We start from the raw sequence: 20044 nt of genomic DNA, 5'->3' as shown, positions 1-20044 counted from the left end.
ACAGGAAAGTGGAGCTGGGTCCCTCCTGCATGGCACACAGCTGCAGTGGGCTGGGTCATGTTGAACCCAGGAACTCACTTCAACAGCCCTGTAAATTGAGAGACTGTCTTTATAGGATGAAGAGGTTAAAGGACGACTACCTGGCTCTGGAGTGACACTCAAGAGATACCCAAAAGAAACACGGCTCCCCCATGACAGTCTGGTTGGTTCAGTGGCAGGACCAGAGGCACTAGGACCCTGAGGTAGTAGGATCACAAGTTCTTGGTTAGTGTGAGACCATGTCCCAAAATAAAACATAGCTCAGTGGTGGAACCCCTGGGTTTAATCCCCAATACCAAAGTAGGGAGAAACACTCCCAGGGGTCCAACGGATCCCAGTCACCCACCTGCAGGTCATGGCTTAAACCAAGACATCCAATGATGTTGTTACAGTTGATAGACACAAGGACCCAGGGGACACGCTGGTCTTGTGGATCAGCAGGTGTTAAAGAGAGGAAATTAACACCCACAGATTGGCTCTACTTTGGTAGAGAGGGTGAGAGGTGCTGTCTGCCAGCTTCCATGGCATTTTCAATCAGTTTGGAATAAAAGAGGCTGCTTGGGGACATGAAAAGGAAAAGAGAAAGAAAAATTAATGTGAGCTCCAAGCTTAGAAGTGAAGCAGGAGTCAGCTTGGGTTATTAGCTTCCAGCATTCATATTGATCACTTAGGTAAAACCTGATGGAATACAAAGGATAACTAAGAGGATTGTTCCAAGTCTTTCCAGGACTAATCGTAACCAAGTTTTAGACTTGAGAAATTTCTGAAGAAAGCTTCTGTTACATTCACTGGAAAATATGGGCTTTGCTCTCACATTTGGCTTTTTCTTTCCTTACATCTCTGCAGATTTCTAGATCATCATATCATTTGTCCTCAGGGACTATAAAACATCTCAAAGTGCAGACCAATTATTTCCTAAACAGAGAAGTAAAAAGATTCTGGCATTAGAGCGGGTCATTACAGGTTAGAGAGCATCTTTTCTAGCATCTTCAAAATGAGTAGCAATCTAGAGTACACAACCGTGAGACTTAAGTTTTGAGATCACACAAGATGGACAGAGGCCAGAGAACTTAAAATACAAGTAAACAGTGTGTGTGTGTGTGTGGGGGGGGTATCCCAATTCAGACATACTAACATTTTCTTTTTTGAAAGAAGAAAGGAACAAGTGCAAAGTTAAGTTATAAAGATGGAAGAAAAGATCATTTCTCCTAGGAAAGAAATGCCTAGCAGACAGATATCCCAGCACAAAAGCTAAATTATCTTTTGTTTTCTGCTGTAGAAATGTAAGTTTCCCTGAGCTCTTAGCCAGTCTTCTGTTTATACTTTTACTTTAGCATTTAGCACAACACCCACTGTCCTGTAGGTCTTTATGAGCACAAAATTCAGTAGATAATATGCTTATGGAAGACAGAGATAACATCTTGTTCATCTGAATACCATCAAATAACTAACACTATTCTATAAAAAAGTTTAATAAACGTTTACTGGGTCAAAATGGCTAATATACCAGCTAAGCACTCTGCAGGTTATGAATTAATTCATTTCCTCACATTATTAATAGCTCCAGACCAAGAGTTATACCTCAGGAGCTCACCAGGACAAACATCTTGGGTTCCTGGTGCACATACCCCTTAATGTGGTACCAAGTCATCTTTTCTCATGCCTCTGCCTTTGTTTCTGGTTTAAAGAATTAATCTAGGCAGTGGTTCTCAAATTTTAAAGTTCACCAGAATCATCTGGAAGACATTTTAAAACACAAATTCCTGAACCCTAAAGCCAGAGTTTCTGACTCAGAGGTCTGGGGTACAGCACAAGAATTTGCATTTGCAACAAGTTCCCATGTGATTTTGATGCTAACTATCCAGGAACTACATTTTTCAGAATCCCATGTTGCCATGGCTACATAACAGCAAGTACTTGATCTATAGAGTAGATGTTTATTTCATCAGCAAAGAAAAGGGTTTTTCAAATGCAAACTTTGGGATTACTCTTTATTCTTTGGATAACAGCTATAGGCAACACTGGATACACAGATTGTCAAACTGTGAAAACACAGACCCTCAATTCACCATATGTTGGTACCCTAGAGCCCAAGCTCCCAGACTTTTCAACTCATCATTAAAAAGGGGTCAAAGCCCTCCTTGGGACCCAGGAAGTGCACTTCTGGGGAGAAAGGCTGAAGTATAGGTCTATCAGTAAGGGAACTGCCATAATTCTAATTCATATTGGCCCTAAAGCTTATAACAAAAACCATAAAATGATAATAGCTAACATCTATTGAACAATTATTATGTGCCATATAATATTACTCAAGTATTTCAAATATATATGAGTTGAGTATCCCATATTCAAAATGCTTAGGTTTAGAAGTGATAAGATTTCAGATTTCCCCCCACCCCCCGACCCCTGCCAAATTTTGGAACATTTCCATATAAACAAAGAACTTTCTTGGGAATAAGACCCAAGTCAAACAGGGAATTCACTTATGTTTCACATACATATAACCTGAAGGTAATTTTATAAAATATTTTAAATAATCTTGAACATGAAACAATGCTCCATGGTATGGAATTCTCCTTTGTAGTATCATATATTTCAGATTTCAGATTTTGGAATTAGGAATACTAATACTACACTAATTCATTTTATCTTTTAAACAATCCTATGTGTTAAGTATTATTCTTAGGCCCATTGTACTATACAGATGAAGAAATAGAGGTCCAAAAGGTAAAATAAATCACCAAACATTAGAATGCTAGGGGTTGGGTACTATGGCACACACCTGTAATTCCAGCTAATGCAGAGGTTAAGGCAGAAGGAACACAACTTCAAGGTCAGCCTTGGCAACTTAGCAAGACCCCAAATCAAAATAAAAAATAAAAAGGCTGGTGATGTAACTTAGAGGTAGAGCATCCCTGGGTTCGACCCCCAGTAACACCTCCACCCCCCCTCAAACACACAAGTGCTAGGAAGTACCAGAATGAATATTTGAATTTAAGCAGTTTGGCTCCAAAGCCCAAACATTTTGCTATGTTGCCTCACAGGCAAAGGGCATCTATCTTTCCTGTGCTTCACTCAAAAGATGAAGGTGGACACAAAGATTTTTATGAACCACACTCAAATATAGAAAGCCTTAATCCAAGCCCATATTTGTGCTACAGATGAAACTCTCAGAATGATAGTTAAAATTTTAGGGGAAATTATTAAATTTTTAGTGGCAAGGCTAGAAACAAAAGAACAAACAACAACAACAAAAAAACAAGCTCAGCTTGGTGGCACATGCTTGAAATTCCAGCTACTGGGGAGGCTGAGGCAGAAGAATTGACAATTTATTTAAGACCTTATCTCAGAACAGAATAGGAGAGTTACCCTATAGACACACACACACACACCACCTGTCCCAACATAAAAACACAAACTCATACTATTTCCTAGCTTGAAGAAGAACTCCATGTGGGCATTTAATTCTCTTGTGTAATATCCAAAGCACCCTGGAAAAGGTTAAGCATTGAGAAAGTGCTATATACATTCCAAAGTGATAATACAGAGAGCAGTAAATGGGGAAAGCAGCACAGAAAGCAGCAGTGGGGAAAGATCAAGAGAAAATTTCCTGGGGTAAGACAAATGCCCAGGAAAACTGAGTCAGACATAGGAGATGAAAAAATTCACTGACAAGGCCCAATATTTTCCCTAGAAAAGCCTAAAGAAATACAAGCAATTCAACACAGAAACTGGAAGCCAGGTTCCCAATAACACACCCCTCACTAGTGATGTAAGATGTGGTAAAGGGCTGAAGAGAAAGCACATGAATGTTCCAGGATCAGTGCACACAAAATAAGCAAAAGGACCTGGGTGCTGTCAGGCAGCTGGGAAGGCTGTGTTCTCTGGGAGGAGTGCTACATTTACTTTTGTTTCCCAGGCAACCAAGCCAGCCCCTTATCGGGTTCACTTCCATCACTGGAGCAGAAGGAAAGGTAATTGGGTTAATTATTAAAGCAGCACTAGTTAGTACCACCAGCACTAATTGTCCATTTATCTAGAGTTTATAAACAGTCATCCTAATTGATGTTGAGTTGGAATGTGCCATTCACTTCTTTTGCCTGGCTACTGGGTACCAGAGGGGTAGAGAGCAGAGAGAGAAAGAGTTCAGCCAAGGAAATAAAGGGTCCAACACCAGAATCATTGTTCATTTCTACTCATACTCACTTCAATAATAACATGAAGGCACTCGAATGAATTAACTATTACCCATCTTTCCCAGATTTGTGATTTCAAGTGAAGATTTGATAGTGAGGGATTAAGCAATTTGCTGTACTGGACAATTATGCTATCAGGTTGTCAAATCAGGCTATTTCCTAAAGGTCAATAAGCTCAAGGCTCCAGATGTCCACTAAGTAGCCAAACTAGACTAGAAGGCTTCCTGAAAGTATTCCCTAAGGAACCAAGTAAGTGGGGACCATCTAAGAGAGAGTAATAGGAGGAAAATGACAACTAAAAATGTTAACAAGGGAAAGATAAGTAAATTATTGTCAAAGGAGTAGCTCTCTTACCCACAGCAGTCAACAAACAGAAGGATGCCTGGGGCATAAAGTTACATAAAGCAATGTAACTGTTGGGTTTGTAATATGTATTTGTAATATATGTGACAACAGTAACACAAACGAGGGTGAAGGGAATGGACCCATAGTGGAGAATATTTATTTCTTACCAGAATCAAGACTATATAAATCTGAAGTAGATCCTAATAAAATATACTTCAAAATTCAATAAAGTGCTAGGCACAGTGGCACAAGCCTATAATCCCAGTTTTTTCAGGAGGCTGAGGCAGGAGGATTGCAAATTCAAGGCCAGTTTAGGCAATGTAATGAGGCTGTCTCAAACATAAAAAAATTTTAGCCTATAATCCCAGAGTCTTGGGAGACTGAGCCAGAAAGATCATAAGTTTGAGGTCACTCAAACAAGTGGCAACTAAGCCAGATCCAGTCATAAAACTAAAATTTTAAAAGGGCTGGGGATGTAGCTCAGATATAGAGTGCCCCTGGGTTCAATCCCTAGTACTGGGGGGAAAAAAAAAAAAAAAACTTTTACACGTCTGGAGATATAACTCAGTAATCAGGACTGGCTGACTGGCTTTAATCCTCCAGTATCTCCTCACCCCCCCACCCCCCAAAAAAATCAATTAAAACAGTATATTAGAGCATATCCATTTAACACAAAGTCAGTATAGGAAAAACTGAGGAATAAAAAAAGACATTAAAAATATGACAAACAAATGGAAGACTAAAATCTACAACAGCATTAATAACAACATTAAAGGTGAGATGACTAAGTAATCCAAAGGTTTATATTGCCTGGCAGAACAAAAAACAAGAGCTGAGTGTGGTAACACATTCCTATAATCCCAGCAACTTTAGAGGCTGAGGCAGGAGGATCGAAACTTCCAGGCCAGCCTAACCACTCAAAAAGACTGTGTCAAAATAAAAAATATAAAGGGGACTAAGGATATAGCTCAGTGGTAGAGACCACAGTGAAATTAAATAAGAAATCAAAAACAGAAGAAAACTGGTGAAATTCACAAATATGTAAATTCTGAACGACACATTGCTAAACAACTAAGGGGTCAAAGAAGAAATTATAATAGAAATTAGGATGACTGGGCAGATAGCCATCTGTAGCCTAAGACACTTGACCAGGCTCTAATGACCTGTGGGTAGGAGCAGGAAAATCCTGACACTTCCCATTGATTTTAATCAAAATAGTAAATTAAGTACATCAGGACCACATCTGCCAGGAACAGATGCTCATTAGGATGAAAGTCAAAAAAATTATGCAGGACAGATAACTAATATCCTAAATTACCCAGGTCGCTATCCCTCAGAAGATTTTTGTTCTTTCAGTAATTATCAGGAGGCTGTCAAATGTCAGGATTTCTCATTTCACTTTTATGAAGCCTCAAACATGCATAAAAATATTATAAGATTAAGAACCTTTTGGCAGATGCTCCCTACTTGAGTAAGTAAAACAGCACAAAAGATAGAATAAGAGGTTTTATGAGTCAGGCAGACATGGTTTAAGTTCCAAGTCTGAGACAGAGATGTAGCTCAGTGGTAGAGCACTTGCCTGGTACAAGGTCTTCTGTTTAATACAGGGCAGGGAAAGGAAGAGGGACAGCCTCTCATGGTATTAATGGGCAAGTGACATAACTTCTGTGAACCTGTTTTCTTCCCTGCAAAATGGAAACTCAACCACCTGCCTCACAGGGTTGATGCAATGATTAAAGAAGAACACTTAGGATAGTACCTGGTCCACTGCTGGTAGTCCTTGGCTTTATTTCCTTCACTTCAGTTGCTGTCACTATACAGAACTAGACTTTGCTTAAAAGTCAGCAGGGGGAGCTTCCTAGACTTCTACCTGTTTCCCCAAAAATCTACCTGGTAGAGTGGCAGTGTTAGATGTATTTACACCTCTTTAAGTATGGATTCAGAGTCTGAACCTGGGTTGATGGGTGGCTGGAGGACACCAGCAATCCACAGAACTGTGGGGAAGGCACCACAATAAGGGAGAAGGGATGGAGATTAACACACTATCAGAATTCCAGTGCAGTAGCTTCTGTTCTCTGTTATCATTCCCAGGGTCTTGAGGGAGAAAGCAGACTGAAAGGATCTTAATTTTCTACATATCCATTTTTGCTGATGTTTCTGAATAGCTTTGGTTAGGGTTCACAGGAGAATCATTGAAGCCACCAAAGTAATGGTCAGACCTCCTAAAACTGCAGGTGAATGTCTGCTTTGTCCCTCCAGATCTGCCAAATTTCCATGCTTCACCCCTGCAAAAAGTCACTCACCATAAAAAGGTTTCACTTATGTCTGGAGCCAAGAACTAAACAGCAAAATTAAGGTATGGCCTGCCACAGAGATTCAGAGCTACAAAGGGCAGGGATCATATCCATCTTATTTACCCTGCTAGCCCAGAACAGGGACTGGCACATAACTGCTGAAGAATAAATACCTGCTGAATATAATTGTTCTGGGACCATCACAATCTCATTCCAATCATACAAGAGAAAGTGCCTTTCCAGGAAAATTGGGAGTGCTTACTGCTAAAAGGCCAATTTCTCTTTCACTTTGAAAGCCATTATTACAATAGCTCAAATACATGATCACAAGTAAGTTTAATAAAAGGCAAAACATCTGTATTCAGGGGGACAAGAAGGCTTGGGGAAAGGGCTGTTACAGTATAAAATTTTCTTCAGTAAGCACCACTCGGTTGTAAAAAGTCATGTCCTGGTACCACATAAAATGGAGAAATTGAATAAGAAAAACCCTGAAGATCAGATAAGTTCCCTGGAAGTTCGTTCTTGGTTTTAGATAAATGTCCTGGAAAAGGAATTCTATTTTGATGTTTTGTTCTTTAAAACAGCTGTGGTTGGGCAGACCAGGAAAGTGGCTTAGACTACATGCCCTGAAGTCTACTGCTGGGCCCATTTATGGCTCCTCTACTTCCTACCAGCATCACTGTGGGCAAGTTAAAAGTTTCCTCCACTGGAGGAAATGGCACTCTTTTCATAGAAATGAAATAATGTGAGCTGGATGTGGTGGCACACTCCTGTAATCTCAGTTACTTGGAGGTTAAGGCAGGAGGATAGCAAGTTCAAGGATAGCAAGTTCTAGGCCAGCTGGGACAACACAGTGAGAGCCTCCATCACAAAAAATAATAATATTAATTTTTAAAATAAAACTGAATAAAAGAAATACGTGTAAAGCACTTAAAATACTACTGAGTACAAAGCCAAGTGCTAGGTCCAAATATTTACAAATGATGGCAGCTTTAAAGGAAAGACCAATACTCTTAAGATGAATCTTGAGAAAATAAGAGAAATCGGTTTAATTGTGAATAAAAACCATCTGTTAATTTAACTCAAGAATGATTTCATTTTTTGTGGCATTTAGCATCATTTGATAGAGAACTTTTCTCAGTAAATTCCACATCTGTAAACAACTGCTGCTAGAACACAGCCCATATTTCTAAAGAAATCCATAAGTGCAATTAGGCCACTTGGGGTCAGACCACTGGTCATAAAGCAGGGAATAGGAAATAGAGATAAGAGCTACTGGAGGAGGAAAAAAACAATATACAGCTGTTCCCAAAAAGCTAAATGCCAAGAAAACAGAGATTTGCCAGCAGTAGAGGAGCAGGAGGTGCTGTTGGGGGTGGTGGAGGCAGATGTCTGAAACAAAGAAGGGTGGAGAAGATCTCTGTAGTATTACTGTCTGGCAGCAAGTGATTATCTGCCAGCGAGGAGCTTCCACATGTCTTCAGCCAAGCCACAGAGCAGTGCCAGGCAAGGAGAGGAACAAGGCCACAGAGTCTATTTAACAACTAGGGCCAGAGCCCTCCTCAGACAAGACTGTCAGGAGATTGCAGTATAGTCTGCTCCCCTATTGAGCCAGGGCCTGTGAAGTACTGATGTACAGCAGAGAAGCCCCCTAAGGTTTCTGGGATTTCTTGGCCTTGAGGTTGGGTCAAGGATACTACTTCAGGGAGTCCAGATTCCGACAGCTGCCTGCCAGCTGTCACAGCAGCTTGGTAAAATCCCCCCACAAAAAAAGCCTGCGACATTTTCCCAGCCTGACAGTGCCACTATCTCTCTTGCCTTTAAACTACCACATGGCCTAGGTTTCCATACCAGAATGTCATTTCAAAATTTCTAATAAGATGCTTATTAAAGATATTCCTAAATGGGGCTTGATTTTTATTCCTTTTTGCCTCTGCAGACATAAATTTATAAGCTGGCAGTGGAAATAGGAGTAGGGGTAGAGTGTGATGGGAAAACAACCTTTGTCACACATACAAAAAATAGAATTCTATATGCTGATGCTCTCACCATATCTGAGAGCTTGGTCACATCATACCTCAGAGCTGAAAATATTGGTCACTAAGCAATTCAGTCATCATAAAACTGCCTCATTGCTGGGGCTGTAGCTCAGTGGTATAGCGCTTGCCTTACACTGTGAGGCACTGGGTTCAATCCTCAGCACCACAAAATAAATAAATAAAGATGTTGTGTCCACATACAACTAAAAATATACATGAAAAATATCTTTAAAAAACAAAAATAAAAACAAACAAACAAACAAAAAAAACTGCCTCATCAGGGCTTACCCAGCCCATTTTCTATTCTGTGGAGAGTTCTGAGTCAGCTTCATGGGTCTGTTCCCCTCCTCCTTCCTCAGAAGATTCCACAGTGCCCGGAAACTCCATGTGCTGGCAATAGCAAAGGGTTGGAGAGGTGTACATTAAGCTCCTAATTAAATCACAGGGTCTGGATCATGAGGATCTCACCAACCAAAACATGAACAAAATATCTTCATCATTCAATTAAAAACATGGCTAGGATTTAATTGTTGGATTAAAAAATAAGTGGTTTAAACAATTTCTTTCTTTCCTTTTTTCTTTCTTCTTCTTTTAATAACAAAAATGTCTGAAGGAGGTAGGAATAGGCAAGAGAAATGGTTTTCCTCAACCCTGATTCTTGCCTGAAAGTAAGAAACTGGGTATAGAACCCACAACAGTTTTTAAGTCATATGACAAGATACCATCATACCAACACAGGCAGGAGAAGCTTCATCTGGCTCCCTGCCCCTTCACAATTTCAAAATCCAAACATACATTTCCTTACCTGCCAGGACCCTATTAACAGAAGAGTGAGTAGCCAAACCAGGCTGTCCACGTTCATGAAAAATCCCAGCATAAGGCAGGTACTCAGGCAACAAAAAACGTCTATAAGAAGAAATCATGTGTGAAAAACCAATTAAAGACTAGAATGAAACAAAGGCAATACTATCTACACTCAAAAATCTAGGCTAAGGGACATACCGATCCAAAGGATTCCACAGAAGCCCAGAAATGTGCAAAAATTCTAAGGATCATTAGGTGTGGTGATGCATGCCTTAATCCTAGGAACTCAAAGGCTTAACAGGAGGACCACACATTCGAGGTCAGCCTGGGCAACTCAGTGAGATATTGTCTCAAAAAATTTTTTTTATATGGGATGGGGATGTTGCTCAGTAGTAGAATGCTTGCCTGGCAGGGGTAAGACCCTGAACTCAATTCCCAGTACTACAAAAACACAACAAAACAAAAGTCCCAGGATCTGGCCTTGGACAAATTACATTTCTTTCCCGCCCCTCTAAAGTAAAGCCCCCCCACCCAAGGATTCAATCTTTGAACAAAACATTCCCAATGCCTCTTCTTCTTCTTCTTCTGTGGAACTGGAGAATGAACCCAGGGAGGTTCTACCACTGAACTGCATCAACAGTCCTTTTTACTTTTTATTTCAAGACAGGATCTCACTAAGTTTCCCAGGCTGGACTTAAACTAGGGGTCTTCTTGTCTCAGGCTGCTAAGTTGTTGAGATTACAAGGCGTGTACCACTGTGCCCAACTTCAATGCCATTTTTCTATCTATTTTCACTGTAGCTAATAATCTACCAAGTCTTCAGGTGACAGGGCTAGAGTATATAGACTCACTAGGAAATAATTAAAGATAGGGATAATACAAAGACCCAAAGTAGGTTTAAAACTAAATCCTAACTCTCATAAAGGCTCCCTCTATTCCCAACAACCTAACTCTTACCTTGGGACAAAGCGTCCAAGCGAAGGTGCAGACATTCGGGCATTGCGAGGAGCTCGGTGCCTGGATCTATCACCATTGTCCCTGGAGAAAAGAAAAAGACTACACATAAGAAAGTCACTAAGACAGAATTACCCACCAGCCCAAAAGACAAGAATCCCCCAAACTAAATTCCTGTTCTTAGAGACAAGCTCACAGAAGTCAGTGATCTGGTGGCTCATTAATTTGGGTGGTACATTATTATACCACATTTCTGGACTACCTCAGTAAAATCTCTATGGGAATTTACCAACAGTTCAGGAAGAAGAGAATTTTTCATGAGTTAATGTGGTCTCTGAACACTGCAGCATTTGAAATTAAAGTCAAGTTTAAGTCTTAGGATCTGGAAAATATATATATATATATATATATATATATATATATATATATATATATAAACTTATTTTTCTGAATTGAAAGACACAAAGAAAAAACTGGCTTTGGGGATCCTGAAGGAAGAAAAATTCCTCCTACCAGTATCATTTGGCAAATGGTCATCTTCAAATGAATATATTTGGATCCCTGTGTAGAAAGATCAGTGACAAGTGAAAGGAAAAAAATAGCACAATAATAAAACCAGTTAGTTTTTGAAAGACTGAAAAATATGATAATAATAGACACTATCAGAAAATGCAATCCTAAGCCACATCATTTGAGTAAAAACAATCTGTTTTCTTTATGGACTATTAAAACAATAGTAATAACCACCATTTATTGTCTACTAAGTTCCTACACTGTGGTTATTAACACATTATTCCACTTAATCTTTCTAGCTATCCCATGAGGTATTATTAGTTCTGTTTTACAGATAAGAAAACTAAGAACCAGACAGATGAATACCCAAATTCACACAGCTACTAAGAGGGTGAGGCAAGATTCAAGGAAGATCTGAATCTTTCTGCTACATTTCACTGCTTCCTACAAGAAAAGAGAGGAAAGGAACTTCACGTGGCTTAGTTTCCAATGCATCAAAGGAACAATAAGCCAAAGGGCACTGGTTGGACAGAGCAGTTAATTAGCTGCTTAAACAACTCTACAAAATAACTGACCCCCTGAAAGCTTGATCTGGGACATTTTTTAAATTCTCCCTTTGGATTATCTTCAAATCAATGAGATAATCTTCAAATTGGCCCTGGAACCAAAGTGAAGGCAACACTCTTTTAAGTGGACCACTGGGAGATGTACAAACCAGAAACAAATGCCAAGGAAGGTTTTTTCATCTTGATAGAACTGGCTGCTGAGCATTAAGAGGAATCAATACTAAGTATATTGAAAGCTGAACCATTAAAAGTATTTGGTTTTTATTTTCCCCAAAGAGAAAGCACACTACTGTTTTTGTTGTCATATTCCTTTGACTTGAAACTTTGTAAACAAAAGGAGAGATAAGACTACATAGAAAGTAAAAAGGAAGTATAAAAAATGAGATCAGAAGTCTCTGACCAACAGAATGCAATTTTTGCAGAGCCCCCAAATTATACACAATATCAAACACATAAGATCACTCCCAAATTAAACATACTATTGTTTTTCAAAGATATGCAGAATCCAGTTATGATCAGTTAAAACACCAATTCATTTAAAAGTACAACTGAATTCATGATGGCTTTATATTATTGTATATTTAAAAGTTACCAATGGGCACAACCAATTATCATGAGAGGAATTAGGAAAGCTTTTGAAGTTAAAAAGTGTCCTAAGAAAAGCAAATCAAAACTACACTAAGATTTCATACCAGTCAGAATGGCAGTCATTAAGAACACAAACAATAACAAAAGCTGGAGAGGATGTGGAGAAAAAGGAGCACTTTTACACTGTTGGTTGGGATTATAACAATCCCTGTGTGTACAATCGCTATGGAAATCACTATGGAGGTTTCTTAAAAGACTATGCATGGGACCACCATGTGACCCAGCTATACCACTATAGCTATAAAGACACATGCATACCCATGTTTATAGCTGCACAATTCACAAGAGCAAACTATGAAACCAGCCTAGGTGTCCATGAATGGATACAGAAAATGTGGTATATATTTAGAAAACAATGAAGTTTTATTCAGCCTAAAGAAAAATGAAATTATGTCATTTATAGGAAAATGGATGAAACTAGAGACCATTATATTAACCAAAATAAGCCAAACTCAGGTCAAACATCATTATGTTTTGTCTCACATGTGGAAGCTAGAGAGGAAAAAGAAAGATTGGAGCAGGTGGAAGCTCATGAAAATCAAAGGGAGATTCTCTATGGAGAAAAGAGACCGGGGGAGTGAGAGGGGTGGGGGAAGAAGTACAGAGTAGTGATATTGACCAAATTATATTGTTATCTTGTGCACACGTATGCATATGTAACAACAAATCCCATCATTATGTACAGCTATAATGCATCAATTAAAAATGTAGAGGAAAAAAGGGTTCTAAGGAGGAAAAAAGGCAGAGGCCCCTAAGCCTCAAGAAGATAAAAACCAAACTAAAAAGAAGCTTCATGGAGCAAATCCAATTACTCTACAGCTCTGGGAGAGAGCTGGCCTTCACAGAATCACATTATGGAGCTGGCAATTTGCTCCTGCAAGTATAAGTTCCACCTCCTTCTGGGCAACAAAGAACACTCTATCTGGTATTAGTAGGCATGAAGGGCAAACAAGGAAGGAGACACCAGTGCTCTGGACAGGACTGATGAGCTGCCAACATCCAAAGATGACAAAGCTTGGAGAAAGGACCCAGGGAGACAACTTAGAACAATGGACGAACATGAGAGTTGGCAAAAAATGTGAACACCTATGACATGCATCACAAATCCCTTTTTGTTGTTATTAAAACCTAAAACAATCAACTTCTTTCTGATTCATTTTCTTCCTCCATTTATTTGTGTGTGGGGGGGTGGCAGGGGAGGTGCAGTACTAGAGATTGAACCAGTTGAGCTCTACCACTGAGCTACATCCCCAGCCTTTTTAAATTTTTATTTTGAGACAAGGTCCAAGTAACCCAGGCAGGCCTGGAACTTGTGATCCTCCTGCCTCAGCTTACAAGTCCCTGGGATTACAGGGGTACACTACTATGCCTGGCTTCTTTGTTCATCTTTGTTCATTTTTTTTTTTTTTTTAAAGACAGGGAATTAAAATAATAGTTTATATTAAATGTATTTTACCACAATAAAAAATTGGAAGGGAAAGGGGACTAAAATATGACTAGAGGTAATGACTTTAAAGTGTTCATAATTACTAGAAGATATAAAACAAAAATAAGAAAGATCAGCTGGTTCTGGTTCAGACACAACCAAATTCTCAGATGCAAAGAACCATGAAAGAACAACAAAACATAATAGAGGCTGGAGGTGTCATTCAGTGGTTGAGCACTTGCTCAGCATGTGTGAAGCCCTGGGTTCCATCCTCAGCACTGCAAGAAACCTTAAAAAATAATTAAAAAAAAAATTTTTTTAAGGCGCAAAAATACCAAGTGGCAGTGCCTGCGCTGGAACACAGCTTGACATCTCGGCTGAGGATAGAAAAGTAAGAGTTAAGTGGCAACTCAGTAATGTAGAGAAGTCTTCAAATTAAAATGTTAAGACTGTAGCAAAGAAGGAGAAATGACAGGACAGGAACCAGACTTATTAGGAAGACAGGAAATGCTGTAAACACACAAATGAGATGCTGCCTCGGGGAGAAGGAAACAGCCCAAACAGCTCCCTCACTCCCTGCCCAGAAAAACCTTACAAACGACGGGGTGAGGTGGCAAAGGTCAGAATGCTCAACCAAAGGGCAAGGCAGAAAACAAGAAGTAAAAAGTACGGTTTGAGTATCAGGACACTAAAATCCCAGGCCAAAGGCACAGCTCCCAATAACCTAGAATTGAAAAGATAACTAAAGACTTTCAGATTCTGTCTACAAGACAAGGAGGAATCACAGATAAGAAGCTGAGATTAGGAAACAGATTTCAAAAAACAGGAGATGTGAGAAGAGAGCTAAAGAAAGGGGAGAAGGACAATGGTTAAGAATTTCAAGAAAAGACCAAATGAACTAAAAGTTCTTAAAACAATGATGTAGTCAGAAAACTTAAAAGAGTCTGCCGTGCATGTCAGTGGTCAACATAAAGCAAGGATCCACAAACAGAATGATACAAATTAAGTCAGGTAGAGATTGAATGTGAATGGACCAGAACGTGTTTGCCAGATGAGTAATGGGGGAAAGATGGACCCAGAGAGTGGAGGGTGCTAAATACTGGGCTTCAACAATACAGCCAATACCCTTTTTGTGGGAAAGTGGGGGGGTTTTAAAAAGTGAAGAACAGATTGTGCAAAGTTCGTCCAACACAAGAGGAGTACTTTCAGGGAAACACCAGAGAAATCCTCATCAATTTTAACAGCCAGAAACTGCCTTAAAGTCAGCAGGATAGAAGCTAGCTGGGTTATTAATGGCTTTCCCAGTTGTTGAACTCTGTGCATCTCTGATTAACTCTCAGAGGGGTATTTGGGAAAGAGAGGGGGAAAAAACTAAAATCTTTTTGTAAATGATTTTACAAGGAAAAAACGCACTTCAAACAATCAAGTTTCCAAGACAAGTGTTGAATAAAAGACGAGGCATCTTCAGATCAAGGGAGAAACACAACAGCACCTCTTTCCTAAATGACCAGGATTAATTGCCTCAGAGAGAGGCTGTTAATTTAAAGGAATGAAAAATACACCTACAGACTGCTGTCTGAGTCCTGACCAGACAGTCAAGTTGTCATTGCTCCTCAGTGACAAACGACTCTGACTTGAGCTTTTATAAATGAATCTCTTGTGTCAAGAAGCTCAAAAGGCCATTCTCTTCTTGACAGCACAAAGTTGATGTTGCTGAAAATTAGACCATTTTAAAAACCCTTGTTTTCCCTCTGCTACTCTGTGTCTACCCAATCTCCAGGTAGTATTCCTGCACCTGGTGGGCACAATGATCTTGGTCAAGTCCCTTCCTTATTTGGTGCTATTAGAAACTGAGGCCCCAGTCTCTGTCCAAGGATGGTACACTTAAGCAAGAGCTTCGATTTCTGGGGAAAAAGGCATAGTCCCAGTGGAAATTATTCAACCGACCTGGAACTGCAGAGCCTTCATTTTCCTCCAAGGAATAGTAATATAAGAGATAATTATCACTTACAAATTCCTCTCCTCCCTTATTCTTTCTACCTTTTAATTTCATCGCCTACGTTATGCAAATCCATATTCATATTATGCATTTTCTGATAAAAAACATATAAATCTAATGGTTATGTATTCTTCCCCACACTTCCTGGCTGTTTAATTCTTCCCTTCTGTATTTTCCCATTTTAAGCCCAGGCACAACCCAGACATATTCCACTTTCTTTTACTTCTCTTTTTCTACATTCCCCCAAACAAATATTTATATATATTTTATTTGTCCAAAAGAGTACTAATTCTAAAGCTGTTAAGCAATATTATATATTTCTAATCAATAGGTCAAAATCCATGATAAAGAACTATAATAACATTCAAGTTTGGTACTGGGGATTGAACCCAGGAGCTCTTTGCCACTGAGCTACATCCTTAGTCCTTTTTATTTCTTATTTTGAGGTTAGCCTTAACTTGTGATTCTCCTGCCTCAGCCTTCCAATCCTTGCCAGGATTATAGGCATGCACCACTGCACTGGCCTGGGTACATATTGTATAAACATTGAGGCTTGAAAAGTACCTGTTAGTCTACTTCCTAACCCTTAGAATATCTCACTTTCCTGAGTCTTTTCACTTTTATCCATCTTTTCTGAGTATAAGGGAAAATCTCCTATAGTAGTTAATACCAACAAAGATCCAAGAACATTAGGACAAGAAACTTCAGATGACATTTCATCTCATTTAACAGATCAGACAAGAGGCCTATGTGGAAAAAAGACCTGTTCAAAATCCAATGAGAAGATACAGGCTCAGCCAAGACTTGTACCCAAACAATATGGCTAATAGGCATTGACAAGAGAGCCTACATCCAATCACTGCTGCTCTGGGAGTCACCTGTGAATTTACAAACTTAGTTCAAAACTGGCTCCAATAAGAATATGGAAGGACTTGGGTAGAATTTCATTTGGAGAAGTGGGAAGTGAGATGTGAGATGTGAGATGACTGAACTCAGAACATCCACAAACAGGCCCCACTCTAAGAAAACACAAGGATTCTAGGACCTAATACCTAAAATTCAACCATCAAATGCCCTATGCCAGTTGTTCTCTCTCTGGCTCTCCTGCATTACAACACCTGCCTCAGCCAGTCATCTAAACCAGTGCTATCAGAGTCGGTGCCTAAAGTACAATGGCTGCTCCTCCAGCCCCAGTGCAGTAAACAGAAAGACCAAACGTCCCAGCCAGGCATTTCATGCCCTCTTATCTGTCTCCTACTACCAATACTCACAGTTCTAGTCACAGATCTATTTAGGGTTCCTGAATAAACCCTATAAACCTTCAGTCTCTGGGCTCATGCTTGAGTTCCTCCATTTATCTAGAAACTCCATGCTTACAACCATTCTCCTCACCTCTCCATCTTGCAAAGTCCTATAGTCTTTACACTCTAGTTCAAATCCACGAAGTCTGCTCACATTTCTTCAAATTCTCTCTTCTTCATGCAAAGGTATCCAGTACTTCAGTGGTAACTTATTACAGTCTACCTTTTCAGATATTTCTGGTCATGTTATTACACAGATTAAACACTTCAACAACTCCCTCTATCCTACAAGATAAAGTTCACCTTCTTTGCAAGTCGCATCAGACATGTTAACATCTGTGTCATGTCAACTCAGAAACTGCCTCTGTGAAGATCTTAGCCTTTAGCCATACCTACTAAGAAGATTCCCAAAACATTCCATTCTGTTACACATTTCTATAAGTAGGCATCTACTTGCCCTTCCCCTCAGTGTAGCTACAAAAAGGGCTTATTTTAAGATTTACGCCTTTCCTTTTATAAGCCTACGTGACAAAAATAATCAACCACTACAAAACCCAAGTAAGTGAAATTTTAAAAAATCTCTGGCAAATAGGAAAACACTTTTCTTTTAATCTCATCTCACATTAAGAATTAATTCTGTGTACAGCCACAAGACTGGGATCCTAATTAGAATAAGATGTACTCCATGTTTGTATAAATATATCAAAATACACTCTACTGTCATAACTAAAAAGAATTTAAAAAGAAAATAGAATTAATTCTAAAGCTGGGTATAGTACATAACCTATAATCCCAGCTACTTGGGAGGCTGAGGCAGGAGGATCACAGGCCAGTCTAGCGACTCAGCAAGACCCTATCTTAAAATAAAAAATGAAAAAAACTGGGAATGAAGCTCACATGTGCGAAGTCCTAGGTTGCATCCCAATACTGTTACAAACAATATTTTAAAGTATTAAAATCACCACTCAACAAATGTAGATAACTGGCAGATCCCTGGCTGAATGAGCAGGTTCCAGTCTACAGAGAGAATAAAAATTTTACAGTGTTGAGTTTCTTAAACTTCTAATTTCAGAGTCCATAGTTTATAGGTCAAAGGCAGAGACAAAGGCAACTCCATTTCAAAATGAAGTAAATGACATCTCCCTCAGAAGACTGCAGATGCCAAAAGTTACCCTTCCATTTCTTGGCTATAAGTCATGTATTTATTAGAGGCTAGTCACTGAATCCTACAGAAGTCCTGGAAATCCCAGGCTCAGAACAGAGGGTATGAACAAGTACTACAAAGGACATGTGGCTTCAATCTGCTAAATTTCTAACCAGGAGAACATGAAGTAAATATATGAATCTCACAAAGCCATCAGGATTATCACCTGATAATAAGAGGAGTGTTATCTGGTTTCTAACATATTTTCTTTGCCATGGCTAAACTAAATTTCCATTATACCAAAAAGGAAGATGAAAAATATTAATAAATTAAAGGCAAGAAACTTCCCCTATGCCACACAGAATCAGATGTCAAAGCTGAGTTTTCAGAACTCTCCTCAGTGACATCAAGCACCAAGAAGACCTGTTAATGACTTACTTACAAGAACATGTCTAGCAAGGTCACCAAAGAAGGAGAAGCTCAGCTAGGAAATGTGGCACAAACCTGTAGTGCCAACTATCAGCAGGCTAAGGTGGGTGGATCACTTGAATCGTGAGTTTCAGACAAGATCAGGCACATTCAGGGTGGTGTGATTGTAGGCAAGTCCATGAGTTTCAGAACAGCCTTAGCAACAGTGCAAAAACAAATCCCATCTCAAAACAAAAAGAATGAGAAAGAAGTCCTGATGTAGGAGGCTCCTCTGTACATGTGTATTACTGCTAGAACATACCATGCAAAAGAAGAAACCGGAACTCATTTCTGGCACCCAGAAAGAAGGCACACTCAACACTACACATCTTTGTGTATTTGATGGTCATATGGATTTCTGTGTAAAGCAGACCCATATGGAATCAGATAATTTTTAAAAATTTGATTTTGGTTTTAGATGAACATAATACCTTTATTTTATTTATTTATTTTTATGTAGTGCTAATGATCAAATCCAATGCCTCACACATGCTAGGCAAGCATTCTACCACTAAGCCACAACCACAGCCCAAAATCAGATAAATTTAAAAAGGGAAGAAAATAAATCAACCTAAAGAGACTTAATCTTAGGGTTGAAAGACTAGAATTCTCACTGAGATGTTTTTCTCAGGCAAAAGCCCAAAGTAAAGTCCAGTGTCACAACTGGGAATGAAGGGTTTGTTCTCTTCTGTGCTAGCAACAATTTTTAAGAAGCTGAATATAATTATCCAGTGCCTGGTATGTATGGTGAAGATAATTGTGGTTGATCTAATCTGAAGCATCTCTAGTGCTGGCTATCATTAGCAAGGACTTTGCTCAGGGTATCCTTTGCCTTAGAAGGCAAGGCAGCTCCGGAAAGAAGCAGGAAGGGCAAGGATATGAGCTCGGGATGATTCTGGGACTATAATTAGATTCAGAATTACAGATAAAAAAGAAAGGTACAATGCTAGCTGGAACAATAGTCATAAAGGCACACATACCACCTCTTTTGCAGGCCTTATCAACTATTAGAAACACAGCATTTAATCTGGTCTTTATAAGAGCTACCTGTCCTCTTTCCAAAGGATAATGAAAATTAAAACGGAAGTTTTCCTTATGCTTATACGCCATCGACATTCTACTAGGTGGTCTGAACTCACAAACAGGCAGACAATAATGTCACATGCAGTCAAACCTTTACTCTACTTGTGAATATCTTTATGTAAAGACAACTGCTGAGGGCTTTAGGAGAAACTTGCCACAGCAGGTTTCTGGATGCCCTGTTCGTGCATTTTGATAAACACAAGGATTCTGCCATCTCAATCTTCA

General features: G+C 39.3%; 1 protein-coding gene across 10 annotated transcripts in view; it reads right to left on the bottom strand.

Annotated features, from left to right (window-relative positions):
- Ambra1 (autophagy and beclin 1 regulator 1) overlaps positions 1-20044 on the bottom strand; it is a 175965-nt gene that overhangs the window by 79390 nt on the left and 76531 nt on the right. For all 10 annotated transcript variants that reach the window (XM_047517001.1, XM_047517000.1, XM_047517002.1 and 7 more), the window contains 2 exons: positions 10675-10755; positions 9719-9819 (listed from right to left, as the gene is read on the bottom strand). In XM_047517001.1, coding sequence (XP_047372957.1) covers positions 9719-9819; positions 10675-10755 — 182 coding nt within the window. The remainder of the gene's footprint in view (positions 1-9718; positions 9820-10674; positions 10756-20044) is intronic.

This window comes from Sciurus carolinensis, chromosome 11 (genome assembly GCF_902686445.1).
Source record: "Sciurus carolinensis chromosome 11, mSciCar1.2, whole genome shotgun sequence".
Classification (NCBI taxonomy): domain Eukaryota; kingdom Metazoa; phylum Chordata; class Mammalia; order Rodentia; family Sciuridae; genus Sciurus; species Sciurus carolinensis.
This window is presented reverse-complemented; position numbering and strand designations above follow the sequence as displayed.